General features: G+C 36.8%; 1 protein-coding gene across 1 annotated transcript in view; it reads left to right on the top strand.

Moving 5' to 3' along the window:
- The window catches only part of LOC117074973 (zinc finger protein 85-like), a 28,614-nt gene extending 5,659 nt beyond the window's left edge, over window positions 1–22,955 (top strand). Inside the window, 4 exon segments of the mRNA XM_033196973.1 lie at window positions 648–722; window positions 21,187–21,783; window positions 21,952–22,203; window positions 22,762–22,955. Coding sequence (XP_033052864.1) covers window positions 648–722; window positions 21,187–21,783; window positions 21,952–22,203; window positions 22,762–22,955 — 1,118 coding nt within the window.
- The last annotated feature ends 2,817 nt before the right edge of the window (window positions 22,956–25,772 follow it).

Below are 25,772 nucleotides of genomic sequence, written 5' to 3'. Positions count from 1 at the left end.
CAACCTCTTCCTCTGCCAGCCTATATAAGGCATGACCCTGCATTCAATAAACGAGACTTGATCAGACTATTTGTCTTGTCTCCATTTCTCGTATTTTCTTGTCTCCTCCATTCCCACTCCCCCTTCCAGGGCCCGTTTGACTGTCCTGCGGGTCGGGACAATGTTTTATTTCTCTTTTTTTAGAATTTTTTTTCTGATAATTTATGTTTTGCATAAATGTGTTTCATATCCCTGTTTTCAAAAAAATATATTAGGAATTTGTCCATGTGAAAAAGAATTTCTTCAAGATGTTTCGTCTTGACCTGAACTTTCTACATTCCTGAGCTGATCTGTATCTTATACTCTAGATTAGTGGTAATTCCAGAAACTTAGTGGCATAAAATATTGTTGCCAACACATTTAAATCTAATCGTCACCACCAATTTTTGACTCAATGGTACCAGGTAGTGAAATAAGGAAGCTACAAATTTAAAATATTTTCTAAATATTTAGAAATTCTGTTATAAGTTAGTGTTTGGGGATTAATTTACTAGAATATTTATTATATCCTCTTTATTGAGCACATTATTAAGTTGGCGATTGGAGAATTTAAGCAAGATTCATGTTATTTATTTTTAATAAAACAGGTATTGCTGTCTCTCAGACAGACCTGATCACCTGTCTGGAGCAAGGAAAAGAGTCTTGGAATATGAAAAGACATGGAGTGATAGCCAAACCTCCAGGTAGGTAAGAGAATACAAAAGATGAGAGGTTCAAAGGTCAAGGAGAAAGCCAGTGATTTGGGAAGCTGTGTTCCAAAAGAGATAGTTTCTGAGAAGTCTGAGTTCTTTTTCTTTTATTCTCACATACCCATCTTCTGTCTTAGACATTTTTGTTTGTTTGTTTTTGTTCTTTTTTTTTTTTTTTTTTAATGGTGTTTCACTCTTGTTGCCCAGGCTGCAGTGCAATGGCACAATCTTGGCTCACCACAACCTCTGCCTCCCGGGTTCAGGCGATTCTCCTGCCTCAGCCTCCTGAGTAGCTGAAATTACAGGCATGCAGCACCACGCCTGGCTAATTTTGAATTTTTAGTAGAGATGGAGTTTCTCCATGTTGGTCAGGCTGGTCTAAAACTCCCAACCTCAGGGGATCTGCTCGCCTCGGCCTTCCAAAGTGCTGGGATTACAGGCATGAGCCACCACGCCCGGCCTGTCTTAGACTTAAATTCTCCAAGGATTCTACTTTCCCTTCGGTGCTCTTTAAGTTTACAGTAAGAGCCACAGTCCTCTTCATGGAATATGAGAGTGCACAATCGATTGCTTTGTCATTTTTTTTATAGTCCACACAAGTATCTGCATAATTTTTAAAACTTTATGTTAAACTATTTTTTAAGTTCTTTTTTTTGCATTATGTCTGAAATGTGTGAGTGTAGTGGTTTCTGTTCCATTGTTTTTTTGTTCATTTTTTCTTGCACAGCCCATCCTGTTTTTATTACTATAGTCTTAAAATAGAGTTTGAAATTATAAAGTACGATGTCCTTCTGCTTTGCTCTTTTTCCTCAAGATTGCTTTGGCTATTCAAAGTTTATTGAGGTTTCATGTAAATTTTAAGATTGTATTTTTTATTACTGTGAGAAAAATACCACTGGAATTTCAATAGGGAGTTTATTGAATCTGTAGATCACTTTGGATAATATGTCACTTTTACGCTATTCCTTTAGTTCATAGATGTGAACTGTTTTATAATATATTTGTGTCTTCTCTAATTTCTTTCATTGATACATCTTTCATTGTAAAGATTTTTTTATCAATTTGGTTAAATTTATTCTCAGAAGTTTATTATTTTAATGCTATTGTAAATAGAATTGTTTTCTTTATTATATCAGATGGTGCTTTTTTACATGTATAAAACCATAACTTGTACGTTAATTTTATATTTGCTAATTTACTGAGTATATTCATTAGTTTAGACAGGTTTTAATGTACTTTTTAAAATACATATAAGATCATATGATCTACAACAAATGACTTTTTACACTTATTTGTCTTCAATTTTAATTGCTTTTTTTATTATTTATTTATTTTTTTTTTTTTTTGCTAATTCTGCCACATACTTCCACTGTGATGTTAATATAAAAGCATTGACAATGGGCACAATATAGTTTTGCATTGGTGTCTGTGAATATGCAAAACTCCTCTTTCAAGTTTTTTACACTGGTTTCAGAAAGTAGAGATCTTGTTTTGTTGGGCCCCAGGGTGATGAGATGCCCTCTGGGTTTGTAGTGGAGAAGAGTTGTAGCTTAGTCACAAAGCTGCTGCGTCTGCCCTAGGGTCCACTTTTAGTTGGCTTGTTACAAGAAACATGGGTAGTTGTAATTTCCATTACATATTTGAACAAACTGAATTTCTGTAGGGCAAACACTAGGGCAGGTTTTTGCAGTCAGGTGTGCATATGATGGGACTTATATCAGGATATGGATGAGTATGGCTTTTACTGAGTACCAGAGAGGACTTCCCCAGGTCACTGTATGGGTTTCTATGTAGGCAGAAGTGGCCATGAACTGTGGTTCAGGAACTGGAACTGAGTCCTTAAACTGCTTCAGAGACCACAATAAAGGTCAATATCTGCAGGCCACCCTACATGGATATAAATGAGTATCTTTCTTAAGGCCTCTGGAAGGACAGGACTTCTCCCAGACTGTAGCTGGGAGAAGTTTGGAATGTTTACAGAGTAAGTTCAGAATTCTCAGGGGGACCAAGTTGGGGGGGCCATTTTCTGGTATGTAGCCAAGAATAGAGGTTTTGTAGTTTGCCACCTGAGTGAGGGCCTGCTTTGGGAAAAAGAGCACTCTAATTTTAGGCTTTTGCAGTTTCACAAGTCCCTCCCTGGATCTCAAAGCTATCTTAAAGGCACTTACTTTTGAGATGCGGTCTTGCTGCATAACTCAGGATGGTCTTGAAAGATTGGCCTGAAGCAATTCTTCAAACTTAATGTACCATGTAACTGTCATTACAGATGTGAGCCATGATGCCTGGTTCTCTCATGAAGACATTTTTATCAGTGATGGCTGACAAAATTTCTTGCTGTGGGAAGAGAAGAAAATAGGGCATCTTTCATTTTTCCATCTTACTGATGTCACTCTCTCTATATATTTTTACTTTCTATTTTCCATTTGAAATTTGTCTGTAATTTTAGATTCAGACATTTAGGAAAATATGCCAGAATTTACATGTTATGCCTGAAGTAAATTAGATAATTAGTAGGTACTTCATATTTACTAAAATAATTACTTGCAAATCTAAGTTTTCTGAAGGTAAAAAGAAATTACAGGATTTGCACCCATTTCTTCCGTCTGTATCTAAATAATAGCATAATTTATTTCCAAATATTTATTTGGAAATAATATGGCTCTTGCCATATTCTGCAAAATATACTTTTTTGTGTGTGTTTGTTTTTTTGAGAGGGAGTCTCACTCTGTCACCTAGACTGGAGTGCAGTGGCATGATCTTGGCTTACTGCAACCTCCGCATCCCAGGTTCAAGTGATTCTCCTGCCTTAGCCTCCAGAGTAGCTGGAACTATAGGTGTGCACCAGCACATCTGGATAATTTTTGTATTTTTAGTAGAGACAGGGTTTTACTATGTTGACCAGGCTACTCTCAAATTCCTGACCTCAAATGATCTGCCCGCCTCAGCCTCCCAAAGTGCTGAGATTACAATAAATTTTTTCTTAGCAATGTAAGAATATTCTTTGCTTCTAAAATTGGATTACAGCAGTTTAATCTTGTGTAAAATAGCATTTATTTAAAACATGCAAATTAACTCTAGTTTCTTCTAAATGTTTATTTATTAAAAGTTTTCCATTAACTCTAGTTTCTTCTAAATGCTTATTTATTTATTTATTTTATTTTTATTTTTCTTTTTTTTATGAAAACAATCTAAAACACAATTATTTTGATTACAGCTGAATCTTTTCATGAGTTTTCCTTACTACGTAAGTCCTTTATCTTAAATTTATTTATTATTTATTATTTATTATTTATTATATTTTTTTTTATATACTTAAGTTCTAGGGTACATGTGCATAACGTTATATCATGTATAACTCCGCAATGCAATCCCTCCCTCCTCCCCCCTCCCCATGATAGGCCCCAGTGTGTATGTTCCCCTCCCGAGTCCAGTGATTCATTGTTCAGTTCCCACCTATGAGTGAGAACATGCGGTGTTGGTTTTCTCTTTTGTGATAGTTTGCTAGAATGATGGTTTCCAGCTGCATCCATGTCCCTACAAAGGACGCAAACTCATCCTTTTTGATGGCTGCATAGTATTCCATGGTGTATATGTGCCACATTTTCTTAATCCAGTCTGTCACAGATGGACATTTGGGTTGATTCCAAGTCTTTGCTATTAAAAATTTTCCGTTAACTCTAGTTTCTTCTAAATGCTTATTTATTAAAAGTTTTCCATTGGAATCTTCTATTTATGATTATACTGCATTATCTCTGAAAGTTTATTGCCATACAATGCATGCCAATGATTCAAAATACCTGCCTTCCATGAGTACACAGTTACAGTCAAATATTGTAGTGTCCTAGATAATTTTTTTAAATGGTACATCAATGCTGCATATCAGATTTTATGAGTAAATATTCTCCTTGTTGTTTTACAGTTCCATATTAGTGTGCTTTTTCAATATATGTTCTTTAACATCGATTTATTTTGTTTTTTTGGTTTTACTTATGCATTATCAATTTAGACAATTTACAATTTTCTTTGTACACTTGAAGTTCATGTGGTATTTAATTAAGAGATAAATCAGTCACAGGCCTATCACAATCAGATGTGTGTATCTGTTTATCTCCAAATATAATCCCAATTTTGATTATGGTTTATTTTGTATATGTTCTTTTTTAGCTGATTTGCAATGGTTGTTTTTATCTTGTCTAAGTGAATGGAAGTAGTCTTGGAAGTCACGGACATAGTCTTGTTTTCACCATGTGTTTAATAGTGAATATATATTTTCTTTCTGTAAAACATTTTTTGTGATTTGATGGTAATTTTTGGAAAGATTTTTAATTCTGTATTTTTTCAGTTTCTGTTTTAAAAAATATTCATTGTCGTAAAAATACAACAGTCTTTCATTGTCTGAGATAATGCCTGGAGTTCTTTGTCCTACCTCCAAGAAAATCAAGGAGCACAGACAAAAAGGGGAAGTTAAACCAAAAGTTTAATAAGTGAAATAAGAAAGCTCTCTGCCAGCAGAGAGGGGGTCCTGAATGGGAGTACCCGTTATGGGGCCTGTTCTGGGGTTTTTATGAACTGGAAAGGGGAAGGAATGTGCTTAGTCTGCAGGCTTTCTTGGTGAATGTGTGACTCAGCTTGGCCTGGCACCTTGGCCCAGGACCAATCAGGAACTGAAATAATGATTCATAGACGCTACTTAGCTTGACGTAGGACCTATCAGAAGCTGAAGTGAAAGCTTGGCCCGGATCTTGGCCGAGGACCAATCGGCGGCTGAAGTAATTCATAGAAGCCGGACTTACAGTCCTAATAAAGAAAAGTACAGCACCCACTGGAACCTACTGGAGTCCACCGTGCCCATGCCCATCAAAAACATGAAAAACGAAATTTTTCTGGGAACCTGCTAGTATCAAGGCAGAAAGGCATTTCTATGCCAGGCTTTGTTCCCTTTTCTGAGTGAGTTGGAGGTTTTGTGCAAGTTGTTATCCAAATGGGCTAGAGGTTTTTCTATCTGTGCAGCTGTGGGCATGTCCCTAGGCACAACTCCCTGTGCTAGTTCCCTTATCCGTACCTGCAGCCTCAATTTTTTTCCCAGGCTGCTTTTTATGTTATGTGGGGATGAAGCAGTGACCCATGGCCCAGGGGTTCTCCGCAGACCCTTCCCTTGCTATCTACCCAAGGCAAGCTAACTCCTTTCAAAAACACATGCTATAAAATTTACAATCTTAAATCTATTTAAGTGTACATTTCAGGGACGGACAAGATGAGGGTTCACCTCTGTAATCCCAGGATTTGGGGAGGCCAAGATAGGAGAATTGCTAGAGCGCAAAAGTGTGAGACCAGCCTGGGCAACAAACGAGGACCCCCCTCTCTACAAAAAATGTTTATAAATAGCCAGGCATGGTGGTGTGCACCTGCAGTTTCAGCTAATTGGGAGATTGATCGGGCAGCATAACTTGAGCCTGGGAGTTTGAGGCTGCAGTTTGCCATAATTGTGCTACTGTACTCCAGCTTGGGTGACAGTGGGAGACCCTGTCTCAAAAAAAAAAAAAAAAAAAGCTGTACATTTAATGCATGTTAAGTATATTCAACTTCTTATGCAAAAGACTTCTAGAAATTTTACATCTTGTGGAACTAAAACTCAATATTCACTAAGTAACAGACACCCATTTTACCCTGTCTCCTCCAGCCCTTGACAAACACCCTTTCTCCTTCTGTTTTTATGAATGTGAATACATAAGACACTTCATAAAGTAGAATCATATAGTATCCATTATTTTGTATCCATATAGTATCCAGCTTATTTCAGGTGACGTGATATTCTCAAAGTTTACCTAAAATGTGACAAGATTTTCTTTTTAAGGCTGAATAATATTCCATTGTATATACATTTTTATGTTTATAAATCAAGGGACATCTGGGTGGCTTCAGCCTTTTGGCTTTTTTGCATACTGGCACAATATACATGGATGTTCAAATATATTTTTTAGGTCCTTTGTTGCATATTTTAGATGTAGATTCACAAATTGGATTGCTGTAGTTGATGATAATTTTATTTTTAATTATTTGAGGAACATTTATAGCATTTTAAAATAATAGCTGCATCCTTACTTTCACCAGTAATTAATGTGGGTTTCATTTTCATTGCATTATCAACAGATTTGGTGTTTTAAAAAAAATTTTAGTGGTCATTTTAATTGGTATAAGGTGATTTTGTTTTTATTGTGATTTTTATGCATTTCTCTACAAATTAGTAATTTTGCATGTTATTTCAAATACTTTTCCCCATTTTTGTTTCTTTCTTAATGAAAATGTAATTTGTTCATTTTTAAATTGTTAGTCAACTTTATGGTTTAGTTTTAAGAGTTGTTTATATATTCTGAATATTGACTCATTACATGTGATTTGCAAATATTTTCACTCATTTTCTAGGAGGCATTGCCACTCTATTAAATGTTTTTTTCTTTTTGATATGCAGAAATTTTGAAGTATAGTGTAGTTAAATTTTTCTGTTCTTCTCTTTATTGCCAATGCACTTAATGTCACATCTAAGAAAATGGCGCCAAGACCAATGTCATGTCTTTCCCCTATATTTTTTCTAACAGATTTGTTAGTTTCTTTTTAAGTCTCACTATATTATTTAAAATTTTTTTTTGTAGATGGCTTAAAGAAACGATCTGAATTTATTGTATCAGTGTAGATATCCAGTTTTTAACATTATATTTTGAAGAGTTTATCTTTTCTCTATTGTGTGCTCATGGCAACTTTGCGGAAGAGCATTTGATCACATATAGAAGGGTTTATTTCCGAATTCTCATCTGTTTATTTGTCTTTATGTCAGTACCACATTGCTTCTGTCATTGTAGCCTTTAAAATGTTTTAAAATCAGAAATTATAATGACTTTGTTTTTTTTTTAATGGATGTATGGCAAAAGCTCATAATAAAATTTAAAAATTTTAAACAATATTTCTGTAAAAAACTGCTATTGGGATTTTTATACAGATTTCATTGAATTTGTTCACCACTGTAGGTTGTGTTGACATCTTTAAAAAGTTAAATATTTTGACCCTTGAGCAAGAAATGTTGGATTGTATTTTATTTTCACATATTTTTGATTTGCCAATTTTACTTCAGCTCTCAATTTCTAGTTTTATTCAGTTTCGTTCAGAAGACACAAAGTGTATAATTTTGATCTTAAATTTACTTGTTGTTGTCATTGTTATTTTGAGATATGATCTTACTCTGTCACCTAGGCTGGAGTACACTGGCATGATTTTGGCTCCCTGCAGCCTCAACCTCTTGTGCTCAACTGATTCTCTCACCACAACCTCCTGAGTAGGTGGGAGTACTGACACGCACTACCATGTCTGGCTAACTTTTTGATTATTTTAATGAACAGGGTCTCACTATGTTGCCCAGGCTTGTCTTAAATCTGCAGCCCCAAGTGATCCTCTCTCCTTGGTCTTCCAAAGTGTTGGGATTACAGGCATGTGCTACCCACACGATATTCCTAAATTTAATAAGACTAGACTTAGTATGTGGCTTAACAGAATACACCAGATGCAAAAAAGAATATTGTGTATTTGCTTGCTTTTGACTGGAAAGTTTTGTACCTGTCTGTTAAGCCCATTTGGTCGATGATATGGTTTTGATGTCCATGTTCTCCAAACCTTATGCTTCTATGTAATCCTCAATGTTAGATGTGAGACCTGGTGGGATGTGTTTTGGTCATGGGGGCAAATATTTCACGAATGGCTTGACGCCATCCTCTTGGTAATCAAAAACATTACACTCCATGAATTCAAATGAGAGTTACTTTATTAAAAGAACCTGGCTCCTTCACCTCACACTTGCTCTGTCTCTTACCATGTGATTTTTGGCTTCCATATGATTGTAAGCTTCCCGAAACCCTCACCGGAAGCAGATGCTGGCACGTACTTTTTGTACAGTTTGCCAAAATGTAAGCCAAATAAACCTTTTATCTTTATAAATTGTCCACTCTCAGGTAATCCTCTATATGCAAAATAATCAATACCGTCTCTATTGTTGTCCATCTTTCATGTTTTCTTATTGATCTTTCATCTGAATTTTCTATTTATTATTGAAAATGAGGTCTTGTGATGTTGCTATATATTTCTAGTTTCACTTTTGTTAATTTTGCTTTATGTATTTTGGAGGCTGATGTTATAAATACACATCCCTATAGATAGATAAATATATTAGTTTTAGATTCTTGGTAAATTGACCTATTTTACCATTATATAATGCCAGTATTTGTCTCATACTAGTACTTGATATAAACCACATTCTGTCTAATATAATTATGATGACCTCACTGAATTGTAGTCACTATTTGCATGGAATAGATATTGTTTCTACTCTTAGTTTTAGCCTATTTGACTATGTTAAAATGAGTCTCCTGTAGGCAGCATATTGTGTGTATTTTTTTATAAACCACTCAGGCATTTTATGTCTTTTGCTTTATATAAATTTATTTATTTACTTATTTATTTATTCATTTATTTTTGAGATAAGGTTTCACACACACTGCCAACCAGTCTGTTTTGCAGTGGCATGATCATGGCTAACTGCAGCCTTAACCTCCCAAACTCTGATGATCTCATTTCAGACTCTCCAGTAGCTGGGTTACAGGTATGTGCCATTACACTGAGATAGTTTCTTTTTTTTTTTTTTTTTTTTACTTTTTAAATGTATTTTGTAGAGACAGGGTTTAGGTTTTGTAATGCTGCCCAGGCTGGTCTTAAACTCCTGAAATAAGTGATCAGCCCATTTTGGCTTCCCAAAGTCCTGGGAATACATTTCTTTTTATTAAGTAATTGAATTAATTTATTTTTAAAATGAATACTTAAAGAAATAAAGTTAGCACTACCAGTTTCAGTGTTACTGCTTTATATGTTTTTTTGAAGATATATTTTTATTTCCTGTTTTATTGCCTTATTTTTATTTTTATTTTGCAGTGATGTTTTATTTTTTTGTTTTGCATACTTTCTATAAATATTATCTTTGTAATCATCTTGAAAAATGGAGACTACATAAAACATCTTAAAGTTAAAACAATATATTTTAATCTCATAACAACTTTAATTGAATAGAAAAACTATAGCTCTATATTTCCAGTTTGTTATTGATACTAAAAATCATTTTATATTGTGTGTCTATTAACAGATTTATGCAGATTTATATTTTGTTTTTTATATTATGTAGATGAACTTTCAGGGTTCTAGGCACCATCATTATAATAGCAAAGGATTCTATAAGTGTCTGTATATTTATATTTAATAGATGTTTACATTTAATAGAGCTTTATATTTGTATGTAGTTCTATGATGCTGTCCAGTATCATTTTATTTTTCAACATAATGGACTCATTTTAGCATTTCTCCTTTTTTATATGCAAAGTCTCACTATGTTGCTCAGGCTGATATTGAACTCTTGTTCTCAATTAGTCTGACTGCCTTGGCCTCCTAAAGATGTAGGATTACAGGCATGAGTCACTATGCCTGGCCACCATGTAGCATTTTTTTGTAGGACTGTGCTAGTGATAAAGAGCACCCTCACCTTTTATTTTGGAAAGTCTCTTTATATATTGTTTTTGAAGTAAAACAAATTTGACTCAAGTATTGGTTAAGAATGTTATTACATCAAAAAAGTTTGCAGCCTTTTGTATCTTCAAGTAATCTCTATATTACTTTTTCCCCATATTCTTCTAAGATTCCTTTCATGAATATATTGATCTACTTAATGACCTCCAATAAGTTTTACATTCCATGTTTTAAATTTTTGTGTTATATATTTTAGGGTATGCCACCTCACACCAGTTAATTGTGTTTCAGTTTTTTTAGTTTATAATATAATTCTGTATGACAATACTTAACTTTGTGCAGTTTAATACAGTGTGGAGCAGAATCAAATATGAATCAGCTATATGTCTATTGCCAATATAATTATCTCTATGTTTATTTGTCTGGATAAATTTATCCCTGTATTTTTTAATGACATGTATATGTGTTGTGTAGGTTTGTTATGAATGGTTGTTTAATTCTGTCTAGGTGAGTAGTCATAAAAGCTTTTCTAATTCCAACATCTATTTGGGAATCTATATTATTTTTGTGTGGGATAAGCACTTTTGGATTTGATGATAATTTAAAAACTATCCTGGGGGCGGAGCAAGATGGCCGAATAGGAGCAGCTCCAGTCTCCAGCTCCCAGCGCGAGCGACACAGAAGACCGGTGATTTCTGCGTTTTCAACTGAGGTACTGGGGTCATCTCGCTAGGGAGTGCCGGACAATCGGTGCTGGTCAGCTGCTGCAGCCTGACCAGCGTGAGCTGAAGCAGGGCGAGGCATCGCCTCACCTGGAAGCGCAAGGGGGAAAGGGATCCCTTTTTCCTAGCCAGGGGAACTGAGACACACAACACCTGGAAAATCGGGTAACTCCCCCCCCAATACTGCGCTTTAAGGAAACAGGCACACCAGGAGAATATATCCCACACCTGGCCGGGAGGGTCCCACGCCCACGGAGCCTCCCTCACTGCTAACACAGCCGTCTGCGGCGATCTATCCGCAAGGCAGCAGCGAGGCTGGGGGAGGGGCGCCCGCCATTGCTGAGGCTTAAGTAGGTAAACAAAGCCGCTGGGAAGCTCGAACTGGGTGGAGCTCACAGCAGCTCAAGGAAGCCTGCCTGTCTCTGTAGACTCTACCTCTGCGGACAGCGCACAGCTGCAGCCCATTAGGGGAAAGAGCAGGGGCGGTGCAGACGCGAACGACTCTGTCTGACAGCTTTGGGGAGAGCGCGGATCTCCTAACGCGGAGGTTGAGATCTGAAAACGGACAGACTGCCTGCTCAGGTGGGTCCCTGACCCCTGAGTAGCCTAGCTGGGAGACATCCCCCACTAGGGGCAGTCTGACACCCCACACCTCACAGGGTGGCGTCACCCCTGAGAGGAAACTTCCAAAGAAAGAATCAGACAGGTACACTCGCTGTTCAGCAATATTCTATCTTCGGCAACCTCTGCTGCTGATACCCAGGCAAACAGGGTCTGGAGTGGACTCAAGCAATCTCCAACAGACCAACAGACAGTCCTTCTGACTGTCAGACGGAAAACTATCAAACAGGAAGGACACCTATACCAAAACCCCATCCGTACGTCACCATCATCAAAGTCCAGAGACAGATAAAACCACAAAGATGGGGAAGAAGCAGGGCAAAAAAGCTGGAAATTCAAAAAATGAGAGCGCATCTCCCCCTGCAAAGGAGTGCAGCCCATCGCCAGCAACGGATCAAAGCTGGTCAGAGAATGACTTTGACGAGATGAGAGAAGAAGGCTTCACTCCATCAAACCTCTCAGAGCTAAAGGAGGAATTACGTACCCAGCGCAAAGAAACTAAAAATCTTGAAAAAAAAGTGGAAGAATTGACAGCTAGATTAATTAATGCAGAGAAGATCATAAACGAAATGACAGAGATGAAAACCATGACACGAGAAATACGTGACAAATGCACAAGCTTCAGTAACCGACTCGATCAACTGGAAGAAAGAGTATCAGCGATTGAGGATCAAATGAATGAAATGAAGCGAGAAGAGAAACCAAAAGAAAAAAGAAGAAAAAGAAATGAACAAAGCCTGCAAGAAGTATGGGATTATGTAAAAAGACCAAATCTACGTCTGATTGGGGTGCCTGAAAGTGAGGGGGAAAATGGAACCAAGTTGGAAAACACTCTTCAGGATATCATCCAGGAGAACTTCCCCAACCTAGTAGGGCAGGCCAACATTCAAATTCAGGAAATACAGAGAACGCCACAAAGATACTCCTCCAGAAGAGCAACTCCAAGACACATAATTGCCAGATTCACCAAAGTTGAAATGAAGGAAAAAATCTTAAGGGCAGCCAGAGAGAAAGGTCGGGTTACCCACAAAGGGAAGCCCATCAGAATAACAGCAGACCTCTCGGCAGAAACTCTACAAGCCAGAAGAGAGTGGGGGCCAATATTCAACGTTCTTAAAGAAAAGAATTTTCAACCCAGAATTTCATATCCAGCCAAACTAAGCTTCATCAGTGAAGGAGAAATAAAATCCTTTACAGATAAGCAAATGCTTAGAGATTTTGTCACCACCAGGCCTGCCTTACAAGAGACCCTGAAGGAAGCCCTAAACATGGAAAGGAACAACCGGTACCAGCCATTGCAAAAACATGCCAAAATGTAAAGACCATCGAGGCTAGGAAGAAACTGCATCAACTAACGAGCAAAATAACCAGTTAATATCATAATGACAGGATCAAGTTCACACATAACAATATTAACCTTAAATGTCAATGGACTAAATGCTCCAATTAAAAGACACAGACTGGCAAACTGGATCAAGAGTCAAGACCCATCAGTCTGCTGTATTCAGGAGACCCATCTCACATGCAGAGACATACATAGGCTCAAAATAAGGGATGGAGGAAGATCTACCAAGCAAATGGAGAACAAAGAAAAGCAGGGGTTGCAATCCTAGTCTCTGATAAAACAGACTTTAAACCATCAAAGATCAAAAGAGACAAAGAAGGCCATTACATCATGGTAAAGGGATCAATTCAACAGGAAGAGCTAACTCTCCTAAATATATATGCACCCAATACAGGAGCACCCAGATTCATAAAGCAAGTCCTTAGAGACCTACAAAGAGACTTAGACTCCCATACAATAATAATGGGAGACTTCAACACTCCACTGTCAACATTAGACAGATCAACCAGACAGAAAGTGAACAAGGATATCCAGGAATTGAACTCATCTCTGCACCAAGCGGACCTAATAGACATCTATAGAACTCTCCACCCCAAATCAACAGAATATACATTCTTCTCAGCACCACATCGCACTTATTCCAAAATTGACCACATAATTGGAAGTAAAGCACTCCTCAGCAAATGTACAAGAACAGAAATTATAACAAACTGTCTCTCAGACCACAGTGCAATCAAACTAGAACTCAGGACTAAGAAACTCAATCCAAACCGCTCAACTACATGGAAACTGAACAACCTGCTCCTGAATGACTACTGGGTACATAACGAAATGAAAGCAGAAATAAAGATGTTCTTTGAAACCAATGAGAACAAAGATACAACATACCAGAATCTCTGGGACACATTTAAAGCAGTGTGTAGAGGGAAATTTATAGCACTAAATGCCCACAAGAGAAAGCAGGAGAGATCTAAAATTGACACTCTAACATCACAATTAAAAGAACTAGAGAGGCAAGAGCAAACACATTCAAAAGCTAGCAGAAGGCAAGAAATAACTAAGATCAGAGCAGAACTGAAGGAGATAGAGTCACAAAAAACCCTCCAAAAAATCAATGAATCCAGGAGTTGGTTTTTTGAAAAGATCAACAAAATTGACAGACCGCTAGCTAGACTAATAAAGAAGAAAAGAGAGAGAATCAAATAGACGCAATAAAAAATGATAAAGGGGATATCACCACCGACCCCACAGAAATACAAACTGCCATCAGAGAATACTATAAATGCCTCTACGCAAATCAACTAGAAACTAAATCTAGAAGAAATGGATAATTTCCTGGACACTTACACTCTCCCAAGACTAAACCAGGACGAAGTTGAATCCCTGAATAGACCAATAGCAGGCTCTGAAATTGAGGCAACAATTAATAGCCTACCCACCAAAAAAAGTCCAGGACCAGATGGATTCACAGCTGAATTCTACCAGAGGTACAAGGTGGAGCTGGTACCATTCCTTCTGAAACTATTTCAATCAAGAGAAAAAGAGGGAATCCTCCCTAACTCTTTTTATGAGGCCAACATCATCCTGATACCAAAGCCTGGCAGAGACACAACAAAAGAGAGAATTTTAGACCAATATCCCTGATGAACATCGATGCAAAAATCTCAATAAATACTGGCAAACCGGATTCAGCAGCACATCAAAAAGCTTATCCACCATGATCAAGTGGGCTTCATCCCTGGGATGCAAGGCTGGTTCAACATTCGCAAATCATAAACGTAATCCAGCATATAAACAGAACCAAAGACAAGAACCACATGATTATCTCAATAGATGCAGAAAAGGCTTTTGACAAAATTCAACAGCCCTATATGCTAAAAACGCTCAATAAATTTGGTATTGATGGAACGTACCTCAAAATAATAAGAGCTATTTATGACAAACCCACAGCTAATATCATACTGAATGGGCAAAAACTGGAAAAATTCCCTTTGAAAACTGGCACAAGACAGGGATGCCTCTCTCACCACTCCTATTCAACATAGTGTTGGAAGTTCTGGCTAGGGCAATCAGGCAAGAGAAAGAAATCAAGGGTATCCAGTTAGGAAAAGAAGAAGTCAGATTGTCCCTGTTTGCAGATGACATGATGTATATTTAGAAAACCCCATTGTCTCAGCCCAAAATCTGCTTAAGCTGATAAGCAACTTCAGCAAAGTCTCAGGATACAAATTAATGTGCAAAAATCACAAGCATTCTTATACACTAGTAACAGACAAGCAGAGAGCCAAATCAGGAATGAACTTCCATTCACAATTGCTTCAAAGAGAATCAAATACCTAGGAATCCAGCTTACAAGGGATGTAAAGGACCTCTTCAAGGAGAACTACAAACCACTGCTCAGTGAAATCAAAGAGGACACAAACAAATGGAAGAACATACCATGCTCATGGATAGGAAGAATCAATATCGTGAAAATGGCCATACTGCCCAAGGTGATTTATAGATTCAATGCCATCCCCATCAAGCTACCAATGACTTTCTTCACAGAATTGGAAAAAACTGCTTTAAAGTTCATATGGAACCAAAAAAGAGCCCGCATTGCCAAGACAATCCTAAGTCAAAAGGACAAAGCTGGAGGCGTCACGCTACCTGACTTCAAACTATACTACAAGGCTACAGTAACCAAAACAGCATGGTACTGGTACCACAACAGAGATATAGACCAATGGAACAGAACACAGTCCTCAGAAATAATACCACACATCTACAGCCATCTGATCTTTGACAAACCTGAGAGAAACAAGAAATGGGGAAAGGATTCCCTATTTAATAAATGGTGCTGGGAAAATTGGCTAGCCATAAGTAGAAAGCTGAAACTGGATCCTTTCCTTACCCTTATACGAAAATTAATTCAAGATGGATTAGAGACTTAAATGTTAGACCTAATACCATAAAAACCCTAGAAGAAAATCTAGGTAGTACCATTCAGGACATAGGCATGGGCAAGGACTTCATGTCTAAAACACCAAAAGCAACGGCAGCAAAAGCAAAAATTGACACATGGGATCTAATTAAACTAAAGAGCTTTTGCACAGCCAAAGAAACTGCCATCAGAGTGAACAGGCAACCTACAGAATGGGAAAAAATTTTTGCAACCTACTCATCTGACAAAGGGCTAATATCCAGAATCTACCAAGAACTCAAACAAATATACAAGAAAAAAGCAAACAACCCCATCAAAAAGTGGGGAAAGGATATGAACAGACATTTCTCAAAAGAAGACATCCATACAGCCAACAGACACATGAAAAAATGCTCATCATCACTGGCCATCAGAGAAATGCAAATCAAAACCACAATGAGATACCATCTCACACCAGTTAGAATGGCAATCATTAAGAAGTCAGGAAACAACAGGTGTTGGAGAGGATGTGGAGAAATAGGAACACTTTTACACTGTTGGTGGGATTGTAAACTACTTCAACCATTATGGAAAACAGTATGGCGATTCCTCAAGGATCTAGAACTAGATGTACCATATGACCCAGCCATCCCACTACTGGGTATATACCCAAAGGATTATAAATTACTCTACTACAAAGACACATGCACACGTTTGTTTATTGCGGCACTATTCACAATAGCAAAGGCTTGGAATCAACCCAAATGTCCATCTGTGACAGACTGGATTAAGAAAATGTGGCACATATACACCATGGAATACTATGCAGCCATCAAAAAGGATGAGTTTGCGTCCTTTGTAGGGACATGGATGCAGCTGGAAACCATCATTCTTAGCAAACTATCACAAGAAGAGAAAACCAAACACCGCATGTTCTCACTCATAGGTGGGAACTGAACTGAGATCACTTGGACTCGGGAAGGGGAACATCACACACTGGGGCCTATCATGGGGAGGGGGGAGGAGGGAGGGATTGCATTGGGGAGTTATACATGATATAACGTCATGCACATGTACCCTAGAACTTAAAGTATAATAAAAAAAAAAAAAAAAAAAAATAAACCAATGAAATAGCTGCAAAAAAAATAAAAAAAAAAAATAAAAACTATTTAACTCTGAATCTCTTTTAGGTACTATTGTTCACTTTTACTTGTCAAAAACACAACACAATTTACAATACAATATTTTCAAATATTGAGCTTAGTCATGTTAATTATATTGGCATTGCTATGCAACATATTGCTAGAATGTTTTTATCTTGCAAAGCTAGATCTCAATACACATTACACACCTTTGATTTTTCTCATTTCCTGGCACTTTTCCAACACCATTCTGTTCTCTGTTTTTAAGGGTGTAACTGCTTTGTATATTTTATACAGTTTCTGTCATTTTGTGGCTGGCTCATTTCATTTTGCATAATGTCATCAAGATTTATCTTTATAGTTGTTAGAATATTTTCTGCTTTTTGAAAACGGAGTAATATTCCAGTAATTTTTTATTTCAAATTATATCTACTGAATGACGTTGTGACAGAAATTTGCATTGCTTTTACCCATTGGCTTTTAGTCACAATGCCACAATAATTGCAAACGACTATGATGACCATATATGTGAAAGTTTGTATATGTGCTGCATTCTATTTTATTAGTATACTTTTTCAGCTTTAGACCCATACTAATTTGTTTTAATTCTCTAGTTTTGCAATGTGTTTTAAAATCAGAAACTGTAATGCCTCCATCATTATTCCTTTTTTGAAGATTGTTGAGTACTTTATTGCCTCTTGAAATTCCTATACTTTTGAGGTTACTGCTTCTATTTCTTCAAAAATGCAATGAGAAGTTTGAAGGGCATTGCGTTAAATCTGTAGATTACATTGAGCCGTATAGACATCTTCATAATATTAATCACTTCAACCTTTGAACAAGAGCATGTCAAATAGTGTGTTGTTTAATTTCTATATATTTGTGAATTTTTCAACTTTTTTCTGTTATTATTTTATACTCTCATTCCATTTTGATGATAGAAAGTAATTTATAAAATTTCAGTTTTACAAAATTAGTTAAAACGTTTTTTTGGCCTAACAGGTGATCTATCAAGAAAAATGTTATATCAGCTATTGAGAAGGGTATTCTGATGTTTTTGAAAGTGTTCTCGGCCGGGCGCGGTGGCTCAAGCCTGTAATCCCAGCACTTTGGGAGGCCGAGACGGGCGGATCACGAGGTCAGGAGATCAAGACCTTCCTGGCTAACACGGTGAAACCCCATCTCTACTAAAAATACAAAAAAAACTAGCCGGGCGAGGTGGCGGGCGCCTGTAGTCCCAGCTACTCAGGAGGCTGAGGCAGGAGAATGGCGTAAACCCGGGAGGCAGAGCTTGCAATGAGCTGAGATCCGGCCACTGCACTCCAGTCCGGGCGACAGAGCGAGACTCCGCCTCAAAAAAAAAAAAAAAAAAAGAAAGTGTTCTCTGTACCTCTGTTAGATAGAATTGTTTTATACTGCCTTGAAGTCCTCTCGTTCTTTACTAATATTCTGTCTTTTATTTTAATTACAGAAAGTGCGGTATTGAAATGTTCTATGTAATTATATTGTTCTCTGTTTCTTCAATTCTGTCAATATTTGCTTTATATATTTGGAATCCTAATGTGAGATGCACACACACATACACACATACACTTGCAAACACACATACATACACCTATATACAAATTTGACATAGGTTTACAGTGAATGAATCCATTATTGCTTAATGTCCTACTGTATGTCTTTGGAGTTTTAACTTCAAGTACATTTTATAAAATATGACAGTTTTTTACCTAAGATGTAGCTTATCTAATATTGTTTTTATGCCTTCTGCTCTCATCTGGTTAATATTTACATGAAATGTGTTTACTTCTATCTTGCCACTTTTAATCTTTTTTTCATCATTAGATCTCAATTGACTCTTGTAGAAAAGCAAGTTGGATCTTGATTTTTACATTTTTAAAATAAATTCTTTTGTTTAAAGCATGTCTCTTGATTGGAAAGTTAAATATATATATAATTTTCTGAAAGAGAAAGACCTATTAGTAATTTTGTTTTATCTTATTCTTGTGTCTGTGTTCCTCATTTTCTCTTTCCATCTTTCTTTGTGTCATTTTGATTGTTGTATTAATATGTTTTTACTTATTTCTTGTTTTCTTTTGTTTATACATGCAGACTATTTTGTGTGCGGTCCCTTGGAGATTACATAAAACCTCTAAAGAATATAACAATATATTATAATCTGGTAAAAATTTAACTTCAGCTGCATACAAAAGTTTTTCATTACATCTCTTGTTTGTTACTGATATTGCTAATTATATTAACAGAGGTTTATAATAATATCTATGCTTTTATCTTTCAAATTTTAGAGAATAAAAATGTTTCTGCACCATTGTAATGCTAAGAAATTCTATTTTTGAATATGTGCACATCTTTCCCAGAATGTTATATATTTTCATATGATTATATGTTTCTTTTTTTGGATCATGTTATTTTTAGTGGACGGAACTTATTTCAGCTGCTTTGATATGTAGGGCATATAGATTGCCAATATACTTTCTCAGAATTTGATTATTTTGGAAGGTTCTTTTTTTATTTGGTAGGACAGTTTTGCTGATTGTATTATTCTCACTTCACATGGAGTTTTGTAGTTTTTGTTTTTGTTCTTGTTTGTTCATTTGTTTGTTTCCCAGAACTTTGACAATATCACACAGTTCCATTCTGGCCTGCAAAATTTTTGTTGACAAATTCACTAGTTATCTGATAAGACAATGCTTATAAATGACACATCAATTCTATCATCCATCTCCTAAGATTCTTTTCTTGCTGTGACTTTTGAAATTGTGCTTATGTATTTGTTATACATCTCTCTGTGTATATCCTAGTTTGCTTGTTGAGCTTCATTATATCATTTTTTTCTTACTTTCAGAATTTTTCAGTTCTTTTTGTACTTATTACCTCCAGTTTTTTTGATGTTTTTAATATTTTGTTGTTATTCTTAATTTTCTTATTTGTAATAGTTGTCTGTGTTCCTGTTTCACTAATTGAGTGTTAATCATACATCTTCATTTTTATATGGTTGCTTTTTAAAAATTTTGTAATTTTTTTGATGGGACCATATTGCCCTAATATTTTGTAGACATTTTCATTTTTGACTGAGATTTTGGACCATTAAAAAAAAAAAAAAAAACCTGTTTGCCAATCTTTATAATGTAACTTTGTCCTGGCATAGTCTGAAACCAATTATCTTGGCTAGAGATCCTGGGAGTCTCTCAAACATGTCCTTAAGATGTGTCTTGTCAAATGTTTTTGTTTTTTCATAAAGGAGTTTATTCATGTTCCTTCTTAATAGTCAGTAATCCCTTGCTACACCTGCTTTCTATCTGTGGTACTGGAGTCTCTCTGCTGCTGTAACATTTACCTTTGGTCTCAGCAGACTCAAACTGTCATTGCAAATTATACCACCATTTCTTTCAGCATTTCATATCATGGAAGACAGAAACCAGTGTCTGAAAAGGCCCCTAGAAGCCAGAAAGAAAGATGTATGTGACACTGTTTTTCTTCTCTTCTAAAAAAGAAGCCAGGAGACAGGGAGCAGTGGCTCATACCTTTAATCCCACCACTTTGGGAGGCTGAGGTGGCTGGATCACTTGAAGTCAGAAATTTGAGACCAGCCTGGCCAACGTGGTGAAACCCCATCTCTACTAAAAATACAAAAATTAGCTGAATGTGGTGGTGGGTGCCTATAATCCCAGCCATTCAGGAGGCTGAGACAGGAAAATCACTTGAACCTGAAAGGTGAAAGTTGCAGTGAGCCAAGGTCATGCCACTGCATTTCAGCCTGAATGATGGAGCGGGTCTCCATCTCAAAAAAAAAAAAAAAAAAAAAAAAAAAAAGTTGGCAATTTATTTCCAAAGGCACTATGTTATACTGGGGAGCAGGAAGAGCTGTGTTGTTTAAATGTAATGGATTTTTTTTTTCTTCTTTTTTTGTGGCTCTTTGCATTGTTCTCTCCTGGAGCACAGTACACACTTAACTCATTATATTTTCCACAAAAGTATTTTGGTCTGGATGTTTTTGTTAGATTTATATGTCTCTGAAGAAATTTAAGTCTGTGGTATTTTGCTGTGCCATCTTGCTTTTGTGGTTTCAATAATCTTATAGGTTAGATTTGTAATGTATATTTGAGTCTAGTAAGTGGAGTAATTTGGTTTTTCTTATTTCTTTCAGTTATGTGTTCTCATTTTCCTCAACTTCTTTGGCCAGAGCAAGACATAAAGTATTCTTTCCAAGAAAAGATACTGAGAAGATATGAAAAATGTGGACATGAGAATTTACAATTAAGGAAAGGCTGTAAAAGTGTGGATGAGTGTAAAGTACACAAAGGACATTATAATGAATTTAACCAATGTTTAACAACTACCCAGAGTAACATATTTCAATGTAATAGATATGTAACATTCTTTCACAGAATTTTAAATTCAAATAGACGTAAGATAAGACACACTAGAAAGAAACCTTTCAAATGCAAAGAATGTGGCAAATCATTTTGAATGTTTTCACAACTAAATCAGCATAGGAAAACTCACACTAGAAAGAAGTTCTACAAATGTAAAGTTTGTGGCAAAAGCTTTAACTGGTCCTCAAGCCTTACTAAGCATGAGAGAATTCATACTGGGGAGAGTCCGTACAAATGTGAAGAATGTGGCAAAGCCTTTACCCAGTCCTCAAATCTTACTAAACATAAGAGAATTCACACTGGAGAGAAACCCTTCAAATGTGAAGAATGTGGCAAAACATTTTACCAGCTCTCAGATCTTACTAAACATAAGAGAATTCATAATGGGGAGAAACCCTGCAAATGTGATGAATGTGGAAATAGCTTTAACTGGTTCTCAACTTACACTAGATATAATATAACTCATACTGGGAAGAAACCCTATAAATGTCATGAATGTGGCAAAGCATTTTACTGGTCCTCAACCCTGACTAGACATAAAAGAATTCATACTGGAGAGAAATCATATAAATGTGAAGAATGTGGCAAAGCTTTTAATCATTCCCCACACCTAACTAGACATAAGATAATTCATACTGGAGAGAAACCCTACAAATGTGAAGAATGTGGCAAAGACTTTAGCATATTCTCAACTTTTACTGCACATAAAAGAATTCATACTGGAGAGAAACCCTACAAATGTAATGAAGGTGGCAAAAGCTTTATGTGGTCATCAGTTCTTACTAAACGTAAGAGAATTCTGGAGAGGGCCAGGCGCGGTGGCTCAAGCCTGTAATCCCAGCACTTTGGGAGGCCGAGATGGGTGGATCACGAGGTCAGGAGATTGAGACCATCCTGGCTAACACGGTGAAACCCCGTCTCTACTAAAAATACAAAAAACTAGCCGGGCGAGGTGGCGGGCGCCTGTAGTCCCAGCTACTCCGGAGGCTGAGGCAGGAGAATGGCGTAAACCCGGGAGGCGGAGCTTGCAGTGAGCTGAGATCCGGCCACTGCACTCCAGCCCGGGCGACAGAGCAAGACTCCATCTCAAAAAAAAAAGAGAATTCTGGAGAGAAACCTTACAAGTGTGAAAAATGTGACAAACCTTTTAACTGTTCCTCACACCTTACTAGACATAAGAAAATTCATACCGGAGAGAAACCCTACAAATGAGAAAAATGTGGCAAAGTCTTTTGGGTATTCTCAATCTCTACTGAACATAAGATAATTTACACTGGAAAAAAACCCTACAAATGTGCAAATGTGGCCAAGGATTTAAATAGTCCTCAACCCTTATTAAACATAAGATAATTCATACTGGAGAGAAGCCTTACAATGTGAAGAATGTGGCAAAGCCTTTAACAAGTCCTCAATTCTTAACAGACATGAGATCACTCATACCACAGAGAAACTCTACAAACCTGGGAATTGGTACAATGCTTTTGACAACACCTCAAACGTTTCTAAACATAAAAGAAATAATAACAATGAGGAACCCTAGAAATGTGAAGAATGTGAAAAAGCCTTTAAATGTTTGTCACACTTGATTGTATGTAAGATAATTCATACTGGAGAAAACTCCTACAAGTGTGAAGAATGTGAGAAAACTTTTTACAAATGCTTACACTTTACTGCACAGTAAAGCATTTATGCTTGGGGAAAATTATATCAATACAAAGAATGTGGGAAAGCCATTATTATCTGCTCACAGTGTTCTCAACCTCAGAGAGTTTGTACTTAATAAAAGCACTATAAATGCAATTTTTGTCAAAAGATCTTGCAGGAAATGTAACCCTTTAAAGTGAAGAAGAGTATTCTGAAGACAAACATTACAAATATGAAAAGGGTTGTAGTATCTTTATTTGTTTCATAGATCTTATTCTACACATTTTGTACTAGAGGAAAACTCTAAAGCCAGTTGCTCGAATTTTGTTCAAGACGGAGTCTATATTGGGGTTTAAAAAACCTACAAATGTAATGAATTTGGGAAAGCATTGTTTTCAAAAACTAAAGCTTACAAAACACAGGAGCATTCATATTAAAATATATTTTTGCAAATGCAATAAATTTGAAAACATATTTAATCCAATATGAAGTCAATGTAAATGTCAGAGAATACACAGTAGTAATACCTAAGCCATTGAAACTTCACATACTACTCAAAATCAGAGTTTTGAGTACAGAAATTTATGTAAAACTAAAGTTGTTAAATTATTTGTATATAACTTTAAAAGGAGTAGAAGATTTTTTGGAGAGTTACTACATTCAAAGCACACTTTCTTGAAAAAACTATAGATTTTTTGAAAAGCAAATAAGGGTATTCCGCTCTCAAATTACACATGTGAAAGCATATGATATAATGTTACTGCATCAGAGATACAAAAAATTATTTCTTATCAGGTGGGCTTTTTTTTATAACCCTTTCTATGGAAGAGGAAAGACATTAAAATGTAAGATGCATCATGGAAATCCAAATAGAGAGGTCTCTGTGGTTAACTTATAATATTGAGTGATGCATGAGGTAGGTGTTCAGGATAATATTCTTCTGCATTATCGTGAGAAAAACATTTTTAATTTTAGTTTAAATTAAAGGTAATTAATTATTGGTATATCATTTTACTAATTGTTTGGGTTTTTTTCGTATGTGTTTTTGATATAGAGTGTTGCTCTGTCACCCAGGCTGGGATTCAGTGGTGCAGTCTCAGCTCACTACAACCTCTGCCTCCTAGGTTCAAGTGATTCTCCTACCTCACCCTCCTGAGTAGCTGGGATTACAGGCACCTCCCATCATGCCCAGCTAATTTTTCTATTTTTAGTAGAGAGAGGGTTTCACCATGTTGGCCAGGCTGGTCTTGAACTCCTAACCTCAGGTGATCCACCTGCCTTGGCCTCCCAAAGTGCTGAGATTACAGGCATGAGCCACTGTGCCCAGCCCTAATGGTACTTTTATGCAATAGAATGCAGTACAGTTTCAAATTTTTAGATTACATATGAACTTAATTTTTTAATTCAACATTTTTTAATATGTTAAGACTATTGTTCATTGAAAGAAGCATTATTATACCACTAACTTTAACCTATCCCACCTCACTAAAAAATGTAGGTAAAAGATGGTAATGATATCTTATTTGGTGACATAGTTTGGCTCTTTCCCCACCCATATTTCATCTTGAATTCCCACACATTGTGGGAGGAACTCAGTGGGAGGTTATTGAATCATGGTGCAAGTCTTTCCCACGTTGTTCTTGTGATAGTGAAATAAGTCTCACAAGATCCAATAGTTTTAAAAAGAGGAGTTCCCCTGCACAAGTTCTCTCTTTTCCTGCTGCCATCCATGTAAGATGTGACTTGTTTCTCCTTTCCGTCCACCATGATTGTGAGGCTTCCCCAGTCACACGGAACCATAAGTCCAATTAAACTTCTTTCTTTTGTTCACTGTCCAGTCTTGGGTATGTCTTTATCAGCAGTGTGTAAATGGACTGATACAGTAAGTTTTTACCAGTAGAGTGGGGCACTGCTGAAAAGATGCCCCAAAATGTAGAAGTGACTTTGAAACTGCATAACAGAGGTTGGAACAGTTTGGAGGGCTCCAAAGAAGACAGGAAAATGTGGGAAAGTTTGGAACATCCTGGAGACTTGTTGAATGGCTTTCACAAAAATGCTGATTGTGATATGAACAACAAGGTCCAGGCTGAGATAGTCTCAGATGTCAATGAGAAACTTGCTGGGGACTGGAGCAAAGGTGACTCTTGCTATGTTTTGGCAAAGAGACTGGCAGCATTTTACCCCTGCCCTAGAGATTTGTGGAACTGTGATCTAGAGCAGCAAAGCATTCCAGAGGTGACTTGGGTGCTGTTAAAGGCATTCAATTTTATAAGGGAAGCAGAGCATGAACGTTTGAAAATTTCACAGTTTGACAATGTGCTAGAAGAGAAAATTCCATTTTCTGAGGAGAAATTCAAGCTGGCTGCATAAATTTGCATAAGTAACAGCCAAATGTTAATCTTCAAGACAATGGGGGAAATGTCTCCAGGTCAGAGCTTCATGGCAGCCTCTCCTGTGGGGGAAAGAGAGATCAGATTGTTACTGTGTCTATGTAGAAAAGGAAGACATAAAAACTCCATTTTGATCTCTCTTTCTTTTCCCCACATCTCCTATCACAGGCCTGGAGGCTAAAGAGGAAAAAGTGGCTTCTTAGTTCAGGTCCAGGGTTCTCATGCTGTTTGGAGCCTAGGGGCTTCATGCCCTGCCTCCCAGCAACTGCAGTCATGGCTGAAAGGGGCCAACGTAGAGCTCAAGTCATGGCTTCAGAGGGTGC

The sequence above is a fragment of the Trachypithecus francoisi genome, unplaced genomic scaffold (assembly GCF_009764315.1).
Source record: "Trachypithecus francoisi isolate TF-2019V2 unplaced genomic scaffold, Tfra_2.0 Contig00180, whole genome shotgun sequence".
NCBI classification, from domain to species: Eukaryota; Metazoa; Chordata; class Mammalia; order Primates; family Cercopithecidae; genus Trachypithecus; species Trachypithecus francoisi.
Note: the sequence above shows the minus strand (reverse complement) of the source record. Positions and strands in the feature narration are given on the sequence as shown.